The sequence below is a fragment of the Lethenteron reissneri genome, chromosome 65, assembly GCF_015708825.2.
Source record: "Lethenteron reissneri isolate LAM-NWPU_2019-01 chromosome 65, ASM1570882v1, whole genome shotgun sequence".
NCBI lineage: Eukaryota > Metazoa > Chordata > Hyperoartia > Petromyzontiformes > Petromyzontidae > Lethenteron > Lethenteron reissneri.
The window spans coordinates 11423735-11438429 of NC_083843.1; the positions used below are offsets into that span (position 1 = coordinate 11423735).

The window sequence follows — 14695 nt, forward strand, 5'->3', positions numbered from 1 at the left end:
GAGGTGGTATTGATCGTGGTGGTAGTGAAAGTGGCAGTGATGATGGTCTTAGTGGTGGTGGTGATGGTAGTGATAGTGGTTATAGTGGTGATGGTAGTGCCAGTGATGGTAGTGCCAGTGATGGTGGCGCTAGTTGTGATAGTGGCGATAGTAGAAAGTGGTGATGATACCGATTGTGGTGATGGTAGTGATGGTGGTGATGGTAGTGATAGTAGTGATAGTAGTGATGGTGGTGATGGTAGTGATAGTGGTTATAGTGGTGGTGATGGTAGTGATGGTGGTGATGGTAGTGATGGTGGTGATAGTGGTGATGGTGGTGATGGTGGTGATGGTACCGATTGTGATGGTACTGATTGTGATGGTAGTGATAGTAGTGATGGTGATGGTAGTGATGGTGGTGATGGTAGTGATAGTGGTTATAATGGTGGTGATGGTAGTGATGGTGGTGATGGTAGTGATAGTGGTTATAATGGTAGTGATGGTGGTGATGGTAGTGATAGTAGTAATGGTGGTGATGGTGGTGATAGTAGTGATGGTGGTGATGGTAGTGATAGTGGTCATGGCAGTAATGGTGATGGTAGTGATGGTGGTGATGGTAGTGATAGTAGTGATGGTGGTGATGGTAGTGATAGTGGTTATAATGGTGGTGATGGTAGTGATGGTGGTGATGGTAGTGATAGTGGTTATAATGGTGGTGATGGTAGTGATGGTGGTGATGGTAGTGATAGTAGTAATGGTGGTGATGGTGGTGATAGTAGTGATGGTGGTGATGGTAGTGATAGTGGTCATGGCAGTAATGGTGATGGTAGTGATGGTAGTGATAGTAGTGATGGTGGTGATGGTGATGATGGTAGTAATGGTAGTGATGGTAGTAATGGTAGTGATGGTAGTAATGGTAGTGATGGTGATGGTAGTGATGGTAGTGATGGTGGTGATGGTGGTGATGGTACCGTGCACTCGGGAGCCATCCAGCGCCTCCACGTAGATGATGAACATGCAGGGGTGGGACTTGAGGTCGACGCCGCACTCACGAAATTTCATTGTCCCCGCGGCTTCCCACGTGTGCTTGTCTTTTACACACGCACGCAGTGGACGTGGTGGTGGCGGTGGTGGTGATGGTGGTGATGGTAGTGATGGTGGTGGTGATGGCGGTGATGGTGGTGGTGATGGTGGTGGTGATGATGATGGTGGCAGTGATGGTGGTGATGGTGACGGTGATGGTGGCGGTGGTGGCGGTGATGGTGGTGATGGTGGCAGTGATGGTGGCGGTGGTGGTGATGGTGGTGGTGATGATGGCGGTGATGGTGGTGATGGCGGTGATGGTGGTGATGGTGGTGATGGTGGCGGCAGTGATGGTGGCGGTGATGGTGGTGATGGTGGTGGTAGTGATGGTGGCGGCAGTGATGATGGTGATGGTGGTGATGGTGGTGGTGATGGTGGTGGTGATGGCGGCGGCAGTGATGGTGGTGATGGCGACGGTGATGGTGGCGGCGGTGATGGTGGTGATGGTGGCAGTGATGGTGGCAGTGATGGTGGCAGTGATGGTGGCGGTGGCGGCAGTGATGGTGGCAGTGATGGTGGCAGTGATGGTGGTGGTGATGGTGACGGTGGTGGTGGTGATGATGGTGGCAGAGATTGTGGCAGTGATGGTGGTGACGGTAGTGATGGTGGTAGTGGTGGTGACGGTGATGGTGGTGATGGCGGCAGTGATGGTGGTGATGGTGGTGGTGGTGACGGTGGTGGTGATGGTGGTGATGGTGGTGATGGTGGTGACGGTGGTGATGGCGGTGATGGTGGCGGTGATGATGGCGGTGATGGTGGCGGTGATGGCGGCGGTGATGGTGGTGATGGTGGTGACGGTGGTGATGGCGGTGATGGTGGTGGTGATGGTGGTGGTGATGGTGGTGATGGTGGTGATGGTGGGGGTGGTAGTGATGGTGGCGGTGATGGTGGTGGTGATGGCGGCGGTGATGGTGGTGATAGTGGCGGTGATGGTGGTGGTGATGGTGGCGGTGATGGTGGCGGTGATGGTGGTGGTGATGGTGGTGGTGATGGTGGCAGTGATGGTGGCGGTGATGGTGGTGGTGGTGATGGCGGCAGTGATGGCGGCGGTGACGGTGGTGATGGTTGCGGTGAAATCCGCCAGGTCAAGAAACACAACACGGTGGCTACATGTTGACTACCTTGCCTGGTACGCAGGAGGTCGTGGATTCAATCCTGGACCCTGCAAGATGTTAACTCCCTCGCCTAATATGAAGGTTGTGGGTTCGTTCCCGGACCCTGCGAGATGTTAACTACCTCACCTGATGTGCAAGAGGTCGTGGATTCAATCCCGGACCCTGCGAGATGTTAATTCCCTCGCCTGCTAGGCAGCAGGTCATGGGTTTGATCCCGTGACTCTGACGATGCCTGCAGTTTTTTTCCCCTCCACATTTTGAGAAAGCGACGCCACTACGCGTTTATTTGGCTGCTGCTGCTATGAATTTCCACGTTGAGTTATAATTTGTGATTAGCCAGGTGGTCGCTTCTGAAAAAGAGCTACACAACTCAGTGGGTCCTTACACCTGTGAAAATTCCGTCACAGTTCCTATGATTGCTTTTTCATGGCTTTATTTTGGTGATTTCGAAAACTGTATTGGTTTAGCCAGCCATGTTTATTTGTTTTAGTAAAGAGTTAGACTGATGGCCTTAATCTAAGTTGTCTTATGGTTATTGTTGTTGTTTGACTTGCATCCCACTGGGATTTTTGCACACAGCGTTGGTGTACGGTGATTTTTCTGTAATATTTTGCTGTCTTTTCTTGGATTTTCTGTTTGCACTTAGTCACATATTCACTTTAAGATGTTTTTTGTTCATGTTTTTGTTTTTTGTTTGTTGCGGTTGCACCCGATTCAAGAGCCGAATGACTCACAGGGCTATACCTAATACATGAACTTGGACCTGGTAAAATAATAATAGTTCAACAGCAGGTCTGCTTTTCGATTTAAAGCTTTCGTGACTGCAGGGATTCATCTTCTTGGTTCTTTCGGTAAAGTCATCACGTAGAATGGAAATAATAAAATAATAAAAATATCTCTGCATTTCCCATAAATATGCTAAATTCCTCTTGATATGCAAATTATTTTGTCAAGGCGCTCTTCCCCCCTCCATCCCAGCTTAAATAGTCGCTCCAAGCCTGGGGTGTATCATTCAGACTCTGTCATCTCGACAGACCTGTTCTCCACCTGAGGACGGCTGCTTGCGTTGTGGCCGAAACGTCGTGAGAAATATTTTATTATTTTATTATTTCCATTCTACGTGACGACTTTACCAAAAGAACCAAGAAGAAGGAGGTCTGCTATCCGGCATTTTACCGTCCTGAATGAACGGTACACATGTGTATGTATGTTGAACTCCTTTGGCACCAAATCGGAGGTGTGTGGGCCAGTTGTGTGGGTAAGTGTGTGAGTGAATGGGTGGTTGAGTGGGTGGTTGAGTGGGTGAATAGATGGAAGAGTGTGTGGGTGCCGGGAAAAGTCCTGGCAAGGATTATTCAACATCGCCTTGCTAGGCACGCTGAGGAGAGGCTTGCGAAGACTCAATGTGGTTTCAGGAAAGAGCGGTCCTGCACAGATGCCATATTTTCTGTCCGTCTGCTACAGCAGAGGTGTAGAGAATTCCAACAAGACCTACATCTCTCCTTTATTGACCTGGTCAAGGCCTATGATACCATCAATAGGCCTGGGCTGTGGGTTGATCTTCGTGTTTTCGGAGTCCCTGACCCTCTGCTCACGATCATTAAGGACCTTCATGATGGTGAGCGGGCCCGGGTAAAACTACGTGGCCGGGAGTCTGAGCCTTTCCCTGTACACCTTGGGGTGCGACAGGGATGTCCTCTGGCTCCCATATTATTTAACATCTATTTTGACCACGTAGTTCGCGAAGCCTTCAATAGCTGTACCGGAGGAATTTCCATTTGGTACAGATATAATGGGAGGCTGATTGATGCCCGGGTGCTGTCAAGGGATGGCTCCCTATTGCTCAACCACGTTATGTATGCCGATGATCTGGTGATTGCTGCTCACTCAGAGGAGGAGTTTGAGGCACTGCTGCTGAACCTGGAGCTCGCCTTACCATCAGCCCCACCAAAACTAAGCACCTGCCTGGGTATTTTGTACCATCGGACACTCCGCCCCCACAATCTCCAATTGGAGATAGGGCAGTTGTGGAGAAGTGTAGAGTTTCCCATACCTTGGCAGTGTGCTCATGACCGGCTCCGGTTTAGCAGCAGAGGTCTCACTCTGAATCAGTCGAGCAGCATTATCTTTTTATCGGTTGCGTAACGCTGTGTGGAAGCTACCTGGTCTGTCGCTCCGCACGAAGCTTCAGGTCTTCTCGGCCACGGTCATTCCCTCCCTTCTCTACGCTTGCGAAACGTGGACCCCCGTAATGGAACATCTTTGCCGGTTAGAAACATTTAGGCTGGCCTGCCTACGATCCATCCTGGGTTTAACCAGGCTGGATTGTGTGAGCTCACAAATCCTTGAAAGTGTATAGTTGTGTGGTATATGGTGTAGTGTATAGTAGTGTAGTTTATAGCAGTGTAGTGTATAGTGTACAGTAGTGTATAGTGTACGGTAAGATTTTGCTACAATCTCTTTACCCCCTCCCCCCTCTTCTCCCATGAATGAGGGAGACTCGTTGACAATTTATGTTCGCCGTGGGAGCCATCGACTCTCGTCAGAGGGATACACGGGAAGACGCTCAAACTGTCCGTGACGAAGGGCTTCAGATTGTCTTCGTTTGCCAGAACCACTCTGATCGCTACCTGCAGTCACAAACAACTCACACACAGAGACAGACACACAGAGACACAGACACAGAGACACACACACAGACACACACAGAGACACAGAGACACACACACAGAGACACAGAGACAGACACACACAGAGACCCACACAGAGATACACACAGAAACACACAGAGACACAGAGACAGACACACACAGAGATACACAGAGACACACACAGAGAAACACAGAGACACACAGAGACACACAGAGAGAAGTATACTAGATTTGTGTTTCTATTTCATTTATACCTGATGATGATTGCTTGTGTTGCAATCGGAACGTCGTGAGAATTTTATTATGTTTTATGTTTATTATTTTATTATTTCCCTTCTACCTGACTTTACCGAAAGAACCAAGAATATGAATCCCTGAAGTCACGAAAGCTTTCAATCAAAACAACAATAATCCGAGTTTCTGTGAACGCCCTGAAGGACCCACTCTCACCTCCAGTTCGTCCTGGATGTGCGGTTTGGCTTTGAGTGCAGCCCAGTGATCTCTGTTTTGGTCATGGGTTAAACACGCAACGCACACGCAACACACACACACACATTTACAATCGTCACTGCATAGATGTTTGTGGTTGTTCGAGTCTACTTGGTTGAGCTGATGTTAATGTGTGGTGATGACCAAGGTGGCTTGTGAAACAGGGCTATACAGAGTAGCTCAGTAAGATAAAAGTGCTTTAGTTTTAGTATGGATATCTACGTACCGATATGGGTCTCTATGTATGTCTGTACATTTAAAGTTATACTGGTAGGAACCTCCTGGTTACACCAGCCCACAGGGGATTATTGTGTCTGTCGTGCAGGGAGGGGCTGGGTGGGGAGGGACGGGCTGGGTGGGGAGGGGCTGGGTGGGGAGGGTGGGGAGGGGCTGGGTGGGGAGGGTGGGGAGGGGCTGGGTGGGGAGGGGAGGGTGGGGAGGGGCTGGGTGGGGAGGGGCTGGGTGTGGAGGGTGGGGCTGGGTGGGGGGTGGGAGGGGTGGGGCTGGGTGGGGAGGGGAGGGGCTGGTCACCCCGTGGTGCCCTTATAAAACTCAACGTTTAACCTACTCACGCCGGCTTGTGCCCGCCCTCACAGTCGGGCATATTTGCGGAATACACCACGCCGCCGTTGACCCTGCAGGCCATTGACCGAGCAACCCGACGTTCCTACCAGCTCCCTCCGCAGCAGGAATGTGTTTTGCTGCTGCTATAAATTGTCACGCGATGATGATGATAACATCAGCCACTTGGTTAAGCTGTTATCATTGCGTGTGATGACCGGGTTGCTTCTGATTCAGAGTTACATAGAGTAGCTCAGAAGTGCATTACACCTGGAAACAAAAACATAGTTTAGTTTATACTCTTCGGTTCTTTCGGTAAAGTCACGTAGGTAGGTGGGAAAATAAAATGAAAATAAAATTAAAATTTGAAATAATTTTTTTTTTCATCTACGTGACTTTACCGAAAGAACCAAAGAGTTTAGCTCCTTGCAGTCCTGTGTTCATACGTTGACTCTGTTGTGTTTGAGGAGGCCGTTAAGTTACATTGTATTTGTTTTAACTTGGCTGTTTCAGGACAAATGTGAAAAATAATGTAAACAAACATTAACACGTATAATAAAGAGTATATTCTTCCTTTTTTTTCGTGGTTCTTTCGGTAAAGTCATCACGTAGAAGGGAAATAATAAAATAATAAAAATAAAACATTATAAAATATTCCTCACGACGTTTCGGCCACAACGCAAGCAGCCGTCCTCAGGGGAAGAACAGGTATGTCGGAAAGACAGTGTCTGAATGAGCACCACCAAGCTTGGCAGCGTATATTTAAGCTGGGTTAGAGGGAGAAGAGTGCCTTGACAAAGGAATTTGCATATCAAGAGGAATTAGCATATTTATGGGAAATGCAGATATGGGATTAGTCACTACTTGTGTTCTTCACCTGAGGACGGCTGTTTGCGTTGTGGCCGAAACGTCGTGAGAATTGTATTATTTTACGATGTTTCAGTTTCATTATTTTATTATTTATGTTATTATTAAATAATAAAAATAAAACATATAAAAAACAATTGTATTTTATTATGTTTTATTATTTTATTATTTCCCTTCTACGTGATAACTTTACCGAAAGAACCAAGAAGATGAATCCCTGCAGTCACGAGTATATTAATTAAGAAAAAAAATAGAGGAGAGGTCTCGAATCCCCCCCTCACCTACCACCCGGCAGAGGTCGCAAACAGATTTTGATTCCTTATCCGTACCCGGCCGCACCAGGGTCGCAAACGGGTACCGGGTAGGGTACGGGTACAGGTACCCGATTGCGACCTCTGGGATGAAGCCACGTTGCACGCGATGGTGGGTTGATTCTAGGAACGTGAATTGTGAGAAGAGACAAGACGTTGGGGAAATGAGTGACAAACGGTGACTCACCAGTGACTCACGGCCTACCCGTACCCGGCCGCACCAGGGTCGCAAACGGGTACCCGTACCCGGCCGGGTACGGGTACCCGTTCCCTACCCGTACCCGTACCCTACCCGAAATGAGTGACAAACGGTTACTCACCAGTGACTCACGGCCTACCCGTACCCGGCCGCACCAGGGTCGCAAACGGGTACCCGTACCCGGCTGGGTACGGGTAGCCGGGTATCGGGTAGGGTACGGGTATCAGGTACCCGGTTGTGACCTCTGCCACCCGGGGGTTATCCGGCATCACCTGCTGGCGAGGCCGTACTGCAGCTTGACCTTGCAGATGATGGTGCCATGCACGACCAAGAGTCGCGTCTCTGGGCTGGGGAAGGAGAACGCTTGCAACGGCATCCCCCTACACACACCGATACGAAGACAAAGGTCCCCCGCTTAGCCTGTAACAGACTATCTAGTGGCGGGGAGGGAAACACCGGCACTGTGGCACGCACAGAGAGGGTGGCTGGCCAGCATCAGAGATACACGGAGATACACACAACAACAACAACTGCCATTCGCCACTAAGTGGCGGTGACGTCACCACGACGCTTGTGCCAGGCCATGTGCACGTTGAGGCCACGTGAAGTGTCGAATGCCTGCTGGCAGGTCACGGGGCAGACCCAGGTGCCACGGGTCGATTGAGATGAGTGGCTGATGCACCACCTGTGCCCCCTCCTGTGCTAACTTGTTGTGCTTTAGCCACCCGGCGATCTGCTCGTTGTTGTGAGCGTCGCTCCTCCCCCCTCTGTTGTTGTTGGAGGGCGACTGCCTGCAACTGCCCAGTAGCGTCCTTCACGAGCCTCCTCCACAGAGGCCGATCTTGACACCGCTGGTACCAGTCATCGGCAAGTCCACTCAGCTCCACGTCTTCCTGTACCACGTCACTCCATCTCTTCTCTAGCCCGTGCCGTGCCCGTTTAGCCCCCTCGATCCGGCCGAACAAAAAGTGTTTAGGTGGCTGGGCATGCGGGCTACGTGACCCAGCCAACGCAGCTTTGCCTGCCGGAGGAGCTCACCGATGGGACTTTGTCCAGATCTTTCAAGGATATGTGAGCTCCTCACACAATCCACCCTGGTTAAACCCAGGATGGATCGTAGGCAGGCCAGCCTAAATGTTTCTAACCGGTCGAAGATGCTCCATTAGGGGGGGTCCACGTTTCACAAGCGTAGAGAAGGGAGGGAATGACCGTGACCGAGATGACCCGAAGCTTCGTGCGGAGCGACAGACCAGGTAGCTTCCACACAGCGTTACGCAACCGATGAAAAGATAATGCTGCTCGACTGATTCAGAGTGAGACATCTGCTGCTAAACTGGAGCCGGTCATGAGCACACTGCCCAGGTATGGGAAACTCTCCACTCTCTCCACAACTGCCCTATCACCTATGGGGAACTGAGGGGTGGGGTGTTTGGTGGCACTAAATACCTAGGCAGGTGCTTAGTTTTGGTGGGGCACACAGATACACACAGAGATACATACACACAGATTCACAGACACACAGAGATGTATACATATGTAATAAACCCACTCCGGACGATATCGTATTTTCGTGTCTTGTCTCTCATATCGCTGGGTTCCTTTCTCACGTTACCCCCGTTACCCCCGTTACCCCAGCGTGGCGTTCACTCGCTTCCCTCGCTCCCTCACACCGTTGGCTAACGGCGTTCGGGAGACAGCCAGCGGCCACGTGGCAGGCCGGAGGCACAGACGTGGTCCCTCCTCAAACCTCTCCACACTGACCACGCGCTGTCTCTCTCCACCCCTTATAACACCTGGTTGCTCACGTGATGCCACGCAGCCAATCATCAGCCTCAGCCCTGGAACCTTCTAGATGTTCATCTTCTCGGTTCTTTCGGTAAAGTCACGTAGAAGGGAAGTAATAAAATAATAAAAATAAAACATAATACAATAATTCGCACGACAATTGGTTTTTTACCCTTCTATCTGGCAACAAAACTGGCACCTTTTTACAAGGAGTCATGTTTGCATAGACCGCAATACCTGCAGTCATAATACAAACAAAAAACATAACTCTGATAATGTGCACTGTCAGAGTTATGTTTTTCATCTTAAGATGTTTCTTGTTCGCGTTTTTGTTTTTTGTTTGTTGCATTTGCACCCGATTCAAGAGCCGAATGGCTCACAGGGCTATAACTAATAAATGAACTGAACTAAATGAACTGAAACATCCACCCACCCAACTTACCCACCTACTCACTCACCTACTCACTCATCTACTCACCTACTCACTCACCTACTCACCTACTCATTCACCTACACACTCACCTACTCACTCACCTACTCACCCACCCTCCTCCGATTCGCAGGGTTGGCTACGTACGGTGCCAAAGAAGTTCAACAAACATACAAACATCCACCCAACTTACCCACCTACTCACTCACTCACTCACCTACTCAACCACCCACACACCTACAATTAACACGGTTGGCTACGTACGGCGCCAGAGTACTTCAACATATGCACAATGAAAACCCTTAAAAGGCCGCGGTGGCTTTTTAAACCGCGGTAACGTCGCAAGCGGATAGACGGCACGTGGCAGAGGTCGCAACCGGGTACCCGATACCCGTACCCTACCCGATACCCGTACCCGGCCGGGTATGGGTACGGGTACCCGTTTGCGACCCTGGTGCAGCCGGGTACGGGTACGGGTAGGCCGTGAGTCACTGGTGAGTAACCGTTTGTCACTCATTTCGGGTAGGGTATGGGTACGGGTAGGGAACGGGTATCCGTACCCGGCCGGGTACGGGTACCCGTTTGCGACCCTGGTGCGGTCGGGTACGGGTAGGCCGTGAGTCACTGGTGAGTCACCGTTTGTCACTCATTTCCCAACGTCTTATCTCTTCTCACAATTCAAGTTCCTAGAATCAACCCACCCGCGCCTGCAACGTGGCTTCATCCCAGAGGTCGCAATCGGGTACCCGATACCCGTACCCTACCCGGCCGGCTACGGGTAGGGGTACGGCCGGGTACGGGTACCCGTTTGCGACCCTGGTGCGGCCATGTACGGGTAAGGATTCAAAACCCGTTTGCGACCTCTGCCGTGCGAAAAATTCCCGAATGCCGAGTGGTCGCTTTCAATGCCCGCTTTTTTTCGTCCGCTGTCCGCAGGGCACGCTGCCGGTCCACTCTCAAGTCTGCGGCAACCACCAATACAGAGCCAAAAGCGGTTTCTGTTGCAAGCTCTGTCCCGCAGGTAACCAGATGGACGGGATGGACAGGGTGGGGGGGGGTAGTCCTGACATATTCTCTCAACCTATTTTATATTTCGATTTAAAGCTTTCGTGACTGCAGGGATTCATCTTCTTGGTTCTTTCGGTAAAGTCATCGCGTAGAATTCAGACTGTCTTCTCGACAGACCTGTTCTTTTAATTCTAGATGTGAAGCTTTCGTGACTGCAAGGATTCATACTCTTAGTTCTTTCGGTAAAGTCACGTAGGTAAAAAATGAAATTAAAATAAATAGAAAATAAAATAATAAAAATCACGACGTTTCGGAGGCAACACAAGTCTCCGTCATCAAGTGGGACCGTCACAGCCAGATTTGCTGCATCAAGTGAGGCAAGGATTCAAGATGCAAGCTCTTAAATGTATTTAAGAGCTGGCATCTTGAATCCCTGATCTTCACCTGAGGACGGCTGCTTGCATTGTGGCCGAAACGTCGTGAGAATTATTTTATTATGTTTAATTTTCATTGCAAGCTCTTAAATGTATTTAAGAGCTTACATCTTGAATCCCTGATCTTCACCTGAGGACGGCTGCTTGCGTTGTGGCCGAAACGTCGTGAGAATTATTAAATGTTTTATTTTTATTATTTTATTATTTCCATTCTACGTGAATTTACCGAAAGAACCAAGAAGACTATTTTATATTCTACCAGCAGTAACTAATTTCACCAGCAGTAACTAATTGGAACGTTTTGTAACCCCTGCCTAAATTGGCTGTGTCTGGCAATGGCGGTAGTGACGGCTGGCTGGCTTAACGAAAAACACGCAACATTTATATGAAATGGGACCTTTTTTTGCCAGTATCAATGTATGAACAAATAAGAATATGTTTTATCCTTTCTGGCAATACAACAGGAGGTGTTAAGATGTTCAAGCAACAAATTGAAACCTTTTCATTTTTCGAGGGTAATGTTATTGGCTCTGCAAAAGCCTCAATTGCAACACAAGCAATCATCATCAGGTATAAATGAAATAGAAACACAAATCTAGTATACTTAGAAATGTAATGTAATACAACAGAGAATCGGATAACATAACAGTCCACACCCTACCTGGTTGATTACGTTCTTCCTGAGAATGCTAAATTTGAGAGAGAGATAAAACACAGAACCAGAGACATATAGACAGACATATAAGTAGAGACAGATAAGTAGAGACATATGTCTGTCTATATGTCTCTGGTTCTGATGACGATTGCTTGTGTTGCAATCGAAACGTCGTATGCTAGTATTTAATTTAGTATTTTCTCTTTATACGTGACTTTACCGAAAGAACCAAAGAGTAATTCTTGCAGTCACGAAAGCTCCAAATTAAGTTTCTACAAAGGCCTTTTCAATTAATTACCTGAAAATAAATACCTAAATAAGCTATTAAATATACGTGAAAATTATCTCACCACTTTGCCTCACTCTCATCAACGTGTCTCTCATCAATTTCTCTCTCCGTCTCCCATCACTTTCTCTCTCATCACCACTTCATTTTATCACTCTATATCTCACAACGCACACGCTCACCCCAATGGGGACAAGGGTTAAAAACGCAACCGTTAACGTAACGTGCATTCCCATTTTTCTGCTTTCTCCCCCCTCCTTCCCATCTCCCCAGGTAGGTTCCTGGAAAAAGAATGCCCCACGCAAGGAAGCACGTCCATCTGCGAAGCTTGTCCCGCCGGTTTCTTTACGGCGATCGACAACTACTCTGAAAAATGCTTCAAATGCCAGCCCTGCGAATCAGGTGATTCACAACCATTCCTTCCGCCGAAACTGAGCCTTGTGGCAATTATGTAGGGAGCATCAACAGTGGCTAAGAGATGTTAACTACCTCGCCTGGTATGGAGGAGGTCGTGGGTTCGATACCGACCCTGCGAGAAGTTGTCCCTCGCCTGGTATCAGAGGTCGCAACCGGGTACCCGATACCCGTACCCTACCCGATACCCGTACCCTACCCGATACCCGGCTACCCGTACCCGGCCGGGTACGGGTACGGGTACCCGTTTGCGACCCTGGTGCGGCCGGGTACGGGTACAGGTAGACCGTGAGTCACTGGTGAGTAACTGTTGTCACTCATTTCCCAACGTCTTGTCTCTTCTCACAATTCAAGTTCCTAGAATATCAACCCACCCGCGCCTGCAACATGGCTTCGTCCCAGAGGTCGCAATCAGGTACCCGATACCCGTACCCTACCCGTACCCAGCCGGGTACGGGTAGGGTACGGGTACGGCCGGGTACGGGTACCCGTTTGCGACCCTGGTGCGGCCGGGTACGGATAAGGAATCAAAACCCGTTTGCGACCTCTGCCTGGTATGCAGGAGGTCGTGAGTTCGACCCCGACCCTGACGCCTGCTGCTGTGTATTTGTGGAGTTTGCACGTCTTCATTTCTCCCCGTGGTGGTCGCGTGGATTTTTTTCCGGGACCTCCAGTTTTTCCCCTCCACGTTTAAAATCAATGTCACGCGTGTAAGATGAAGTTAGTTGTACAGTCGACCCTTCTGCATCGCGACTTTCCCCATCGCGGTTTCGATATATCGCGGGGTCGGCACGAGAAATATAATGGGATTTTTTTTTTTAGTTTTGCGAAAGCCGCAGACGACACACAAAAAGTGTAGTAACTCAGAAATGCATAAAATCTATGTACAGTACTGTATAAAATTGATGCATTTTATATTTGAACACCATAAATTTCCAGACAAAAATGTATAGTTACATTTTGTATAAAGTTTAAGTTTGCGAAAAGAACGCGAAAGCCAGCAGACGACACGCAAAAAGCTAACAGCGCCCCCCCCCCCCCGGAGGTGCAAACAAAAATGAAACAACTCTGATAATGCATATCATTATCAGAGTTGTTTCTTTTTGTTTGCATTTTGACTGCTTGTGTTGCGGTTATTGCAAACATGATGCCTTGTATAAAGGTGTCAGTTTTCAGTTTTGTACCAGTTGAAAGGGTAAAAACCTACTACTATATTTTGCATTTTGACTGCTTGTGTTGCGGTTATTGCAAACATGATGCCTTGTATAAAGGTGTCAGTTTTGTACCAGTTTAAAAACCTACAACTATATTTTGCCACTGGTAAAGGAGGTCTCATTGAGGCCATAGAAACCCGTTCTGTTGAAACCAGTGGCGGCTCCTGCAAAATCTCTCAGTGGGGGCAAATGTCTGGATGATTGATAAGGATAAGGTCCACCCATGCAATGAATAAATTAACAGCTTAAGCATGTAAAGGCAACTTCACTTCTTTAATATTAATGAAAAATAAAGTGACTCTTACAATACATCTTGTTTGTTTATATACTCACTATTAAAACAAACCACTCAAGTTTATTTTATTAAAGATTCCACTCGGTAGCGATAAATTATATTGTTGACTGAAACGTGCTTACGTATGATGACGTTAGCACGTATGATGACGTAAGCACGTTGGGGCTTGCCCTCCCGGAGCCATAGAGAATGCATTGGAGCGCCCCCGTTCGAAAAAAAACATCTTTCAATGTAAGTCTATGGGGCCACTTGGGGCGATTCTCAGCCGGAGTGAAATCGCCCCAAAAGAGGCGGTACTCCACAGAACGTGACATGACGCTGATTGGACTATATCCAGAGGCTGACAGTGACGGCTAGCGTGACTGTGGTTGAATGACATTGGTGGTGCGTCGCCCAATCGCCCTAATGAAGAAACCGCCCCTGGTTGAAACTGTCCCAAGTGTCCAGCGATCGTTGGTCACCTTTGCTGCGATGTTAGGCAATACCCCGATGCTGTGCTGTCAAATATCTTTTAAAAAACCAAAGTGCTTACCGTACCACGTCGTCGTCCACTCATTGACATGCTAATTTTTTCTCTGCCCCCTCCCTCTCTCCGCCCCCGCCCCCTCTCTATATTTAAGGCCTCGTCACAGAAACGACCTCTCTCTTTCTGCCGATATGTGTTCTCTCTCTGTGTGTCTTTGTGATGTCTGTCTGCTTGTGTGTCTGTCTATAGTTTTCTGGTTAGATTTTTGTTGTATTTCTTTTATACCTGATGATGATTGCTTGTGTTGCAATCGAAACGTCGTAGTATGCTATTATTTAATTTATTATTTTATCTTTATACGTGACTTAACCGAAAGAACCAAAGAATAATTCCTGCAGTCAAGAAAGCTCCAAAATTGAGATTGAACTCATTTCCCACTTTTATGTCTCCAAT

At 48.4% G+C, this 14695-nt stretch overlaps 2 protein-coding genes across 7 annotated transcripts in view; one reads left to right on the forward strand and one right to left on the reverse strand.

Moving 5' to 3' along the window:
• The window catches only part of LOC133359590 (tumor necrosis factor receptor superfamily member 6-like), a 70015-nt gene that overhangs the window by 41220 nt on the left and 14100 nt on the right, over positions 1 to 14695 (forward strand). The window contains exons 2-3 of the mRNA XM_061578042.1: positions 10407 to 10491; positions 12127 to 12255. Of these exons, the coding sequence (XP_061434026.1) occupies positions 10407 to 10491; positions 12127 to 12255 (214 nt within the window). The remainder of the gene's footprint in view (positions 1 to 10406; positions 10492 to 12126; positions 12256 to 14695) is intronic.
• Positions 1 to 14695, reverse strand: part of LOC133359596 (membrane-anchored junction protein-like) — a 59621-nt gene that overhangs the window by 16195 nt on the left and 28731 nt on the right. For 4 of the 6 annotated variants that reach the window (XM_061578057.1, XM_061578056.1, XM_061578054.1 and 1 more), the window contains exons 3-6: positions 7528 to 7635; positions 5279 to 5330; positions 4732 to 4807; positions 951 to 1070 (exon numbers count right to left, since the gene is read on the reverse strand). In XM_061578057.1, the coding sequence (XP_061434041.1) occupies positions 951 to 1070; positions 4732 to 4807; positions 5279 to 5330; positions 7528 to 7631 (352 nt within the window). In that variant the 5' untranslated portion in view covers positions 7632 to 7635. Of the gene's footprint in view, positions 1 to 950; positions 1071 to 4731; positions 4808 to 5278; positions 5331 to 5889; positions 5955 to 7527; positions 7636 to 14695 lie in introns of those variants that run through there. The other 2 variants (XM_061578058.1, XR_009757173.1) reach the window with 2 other exon arrangements.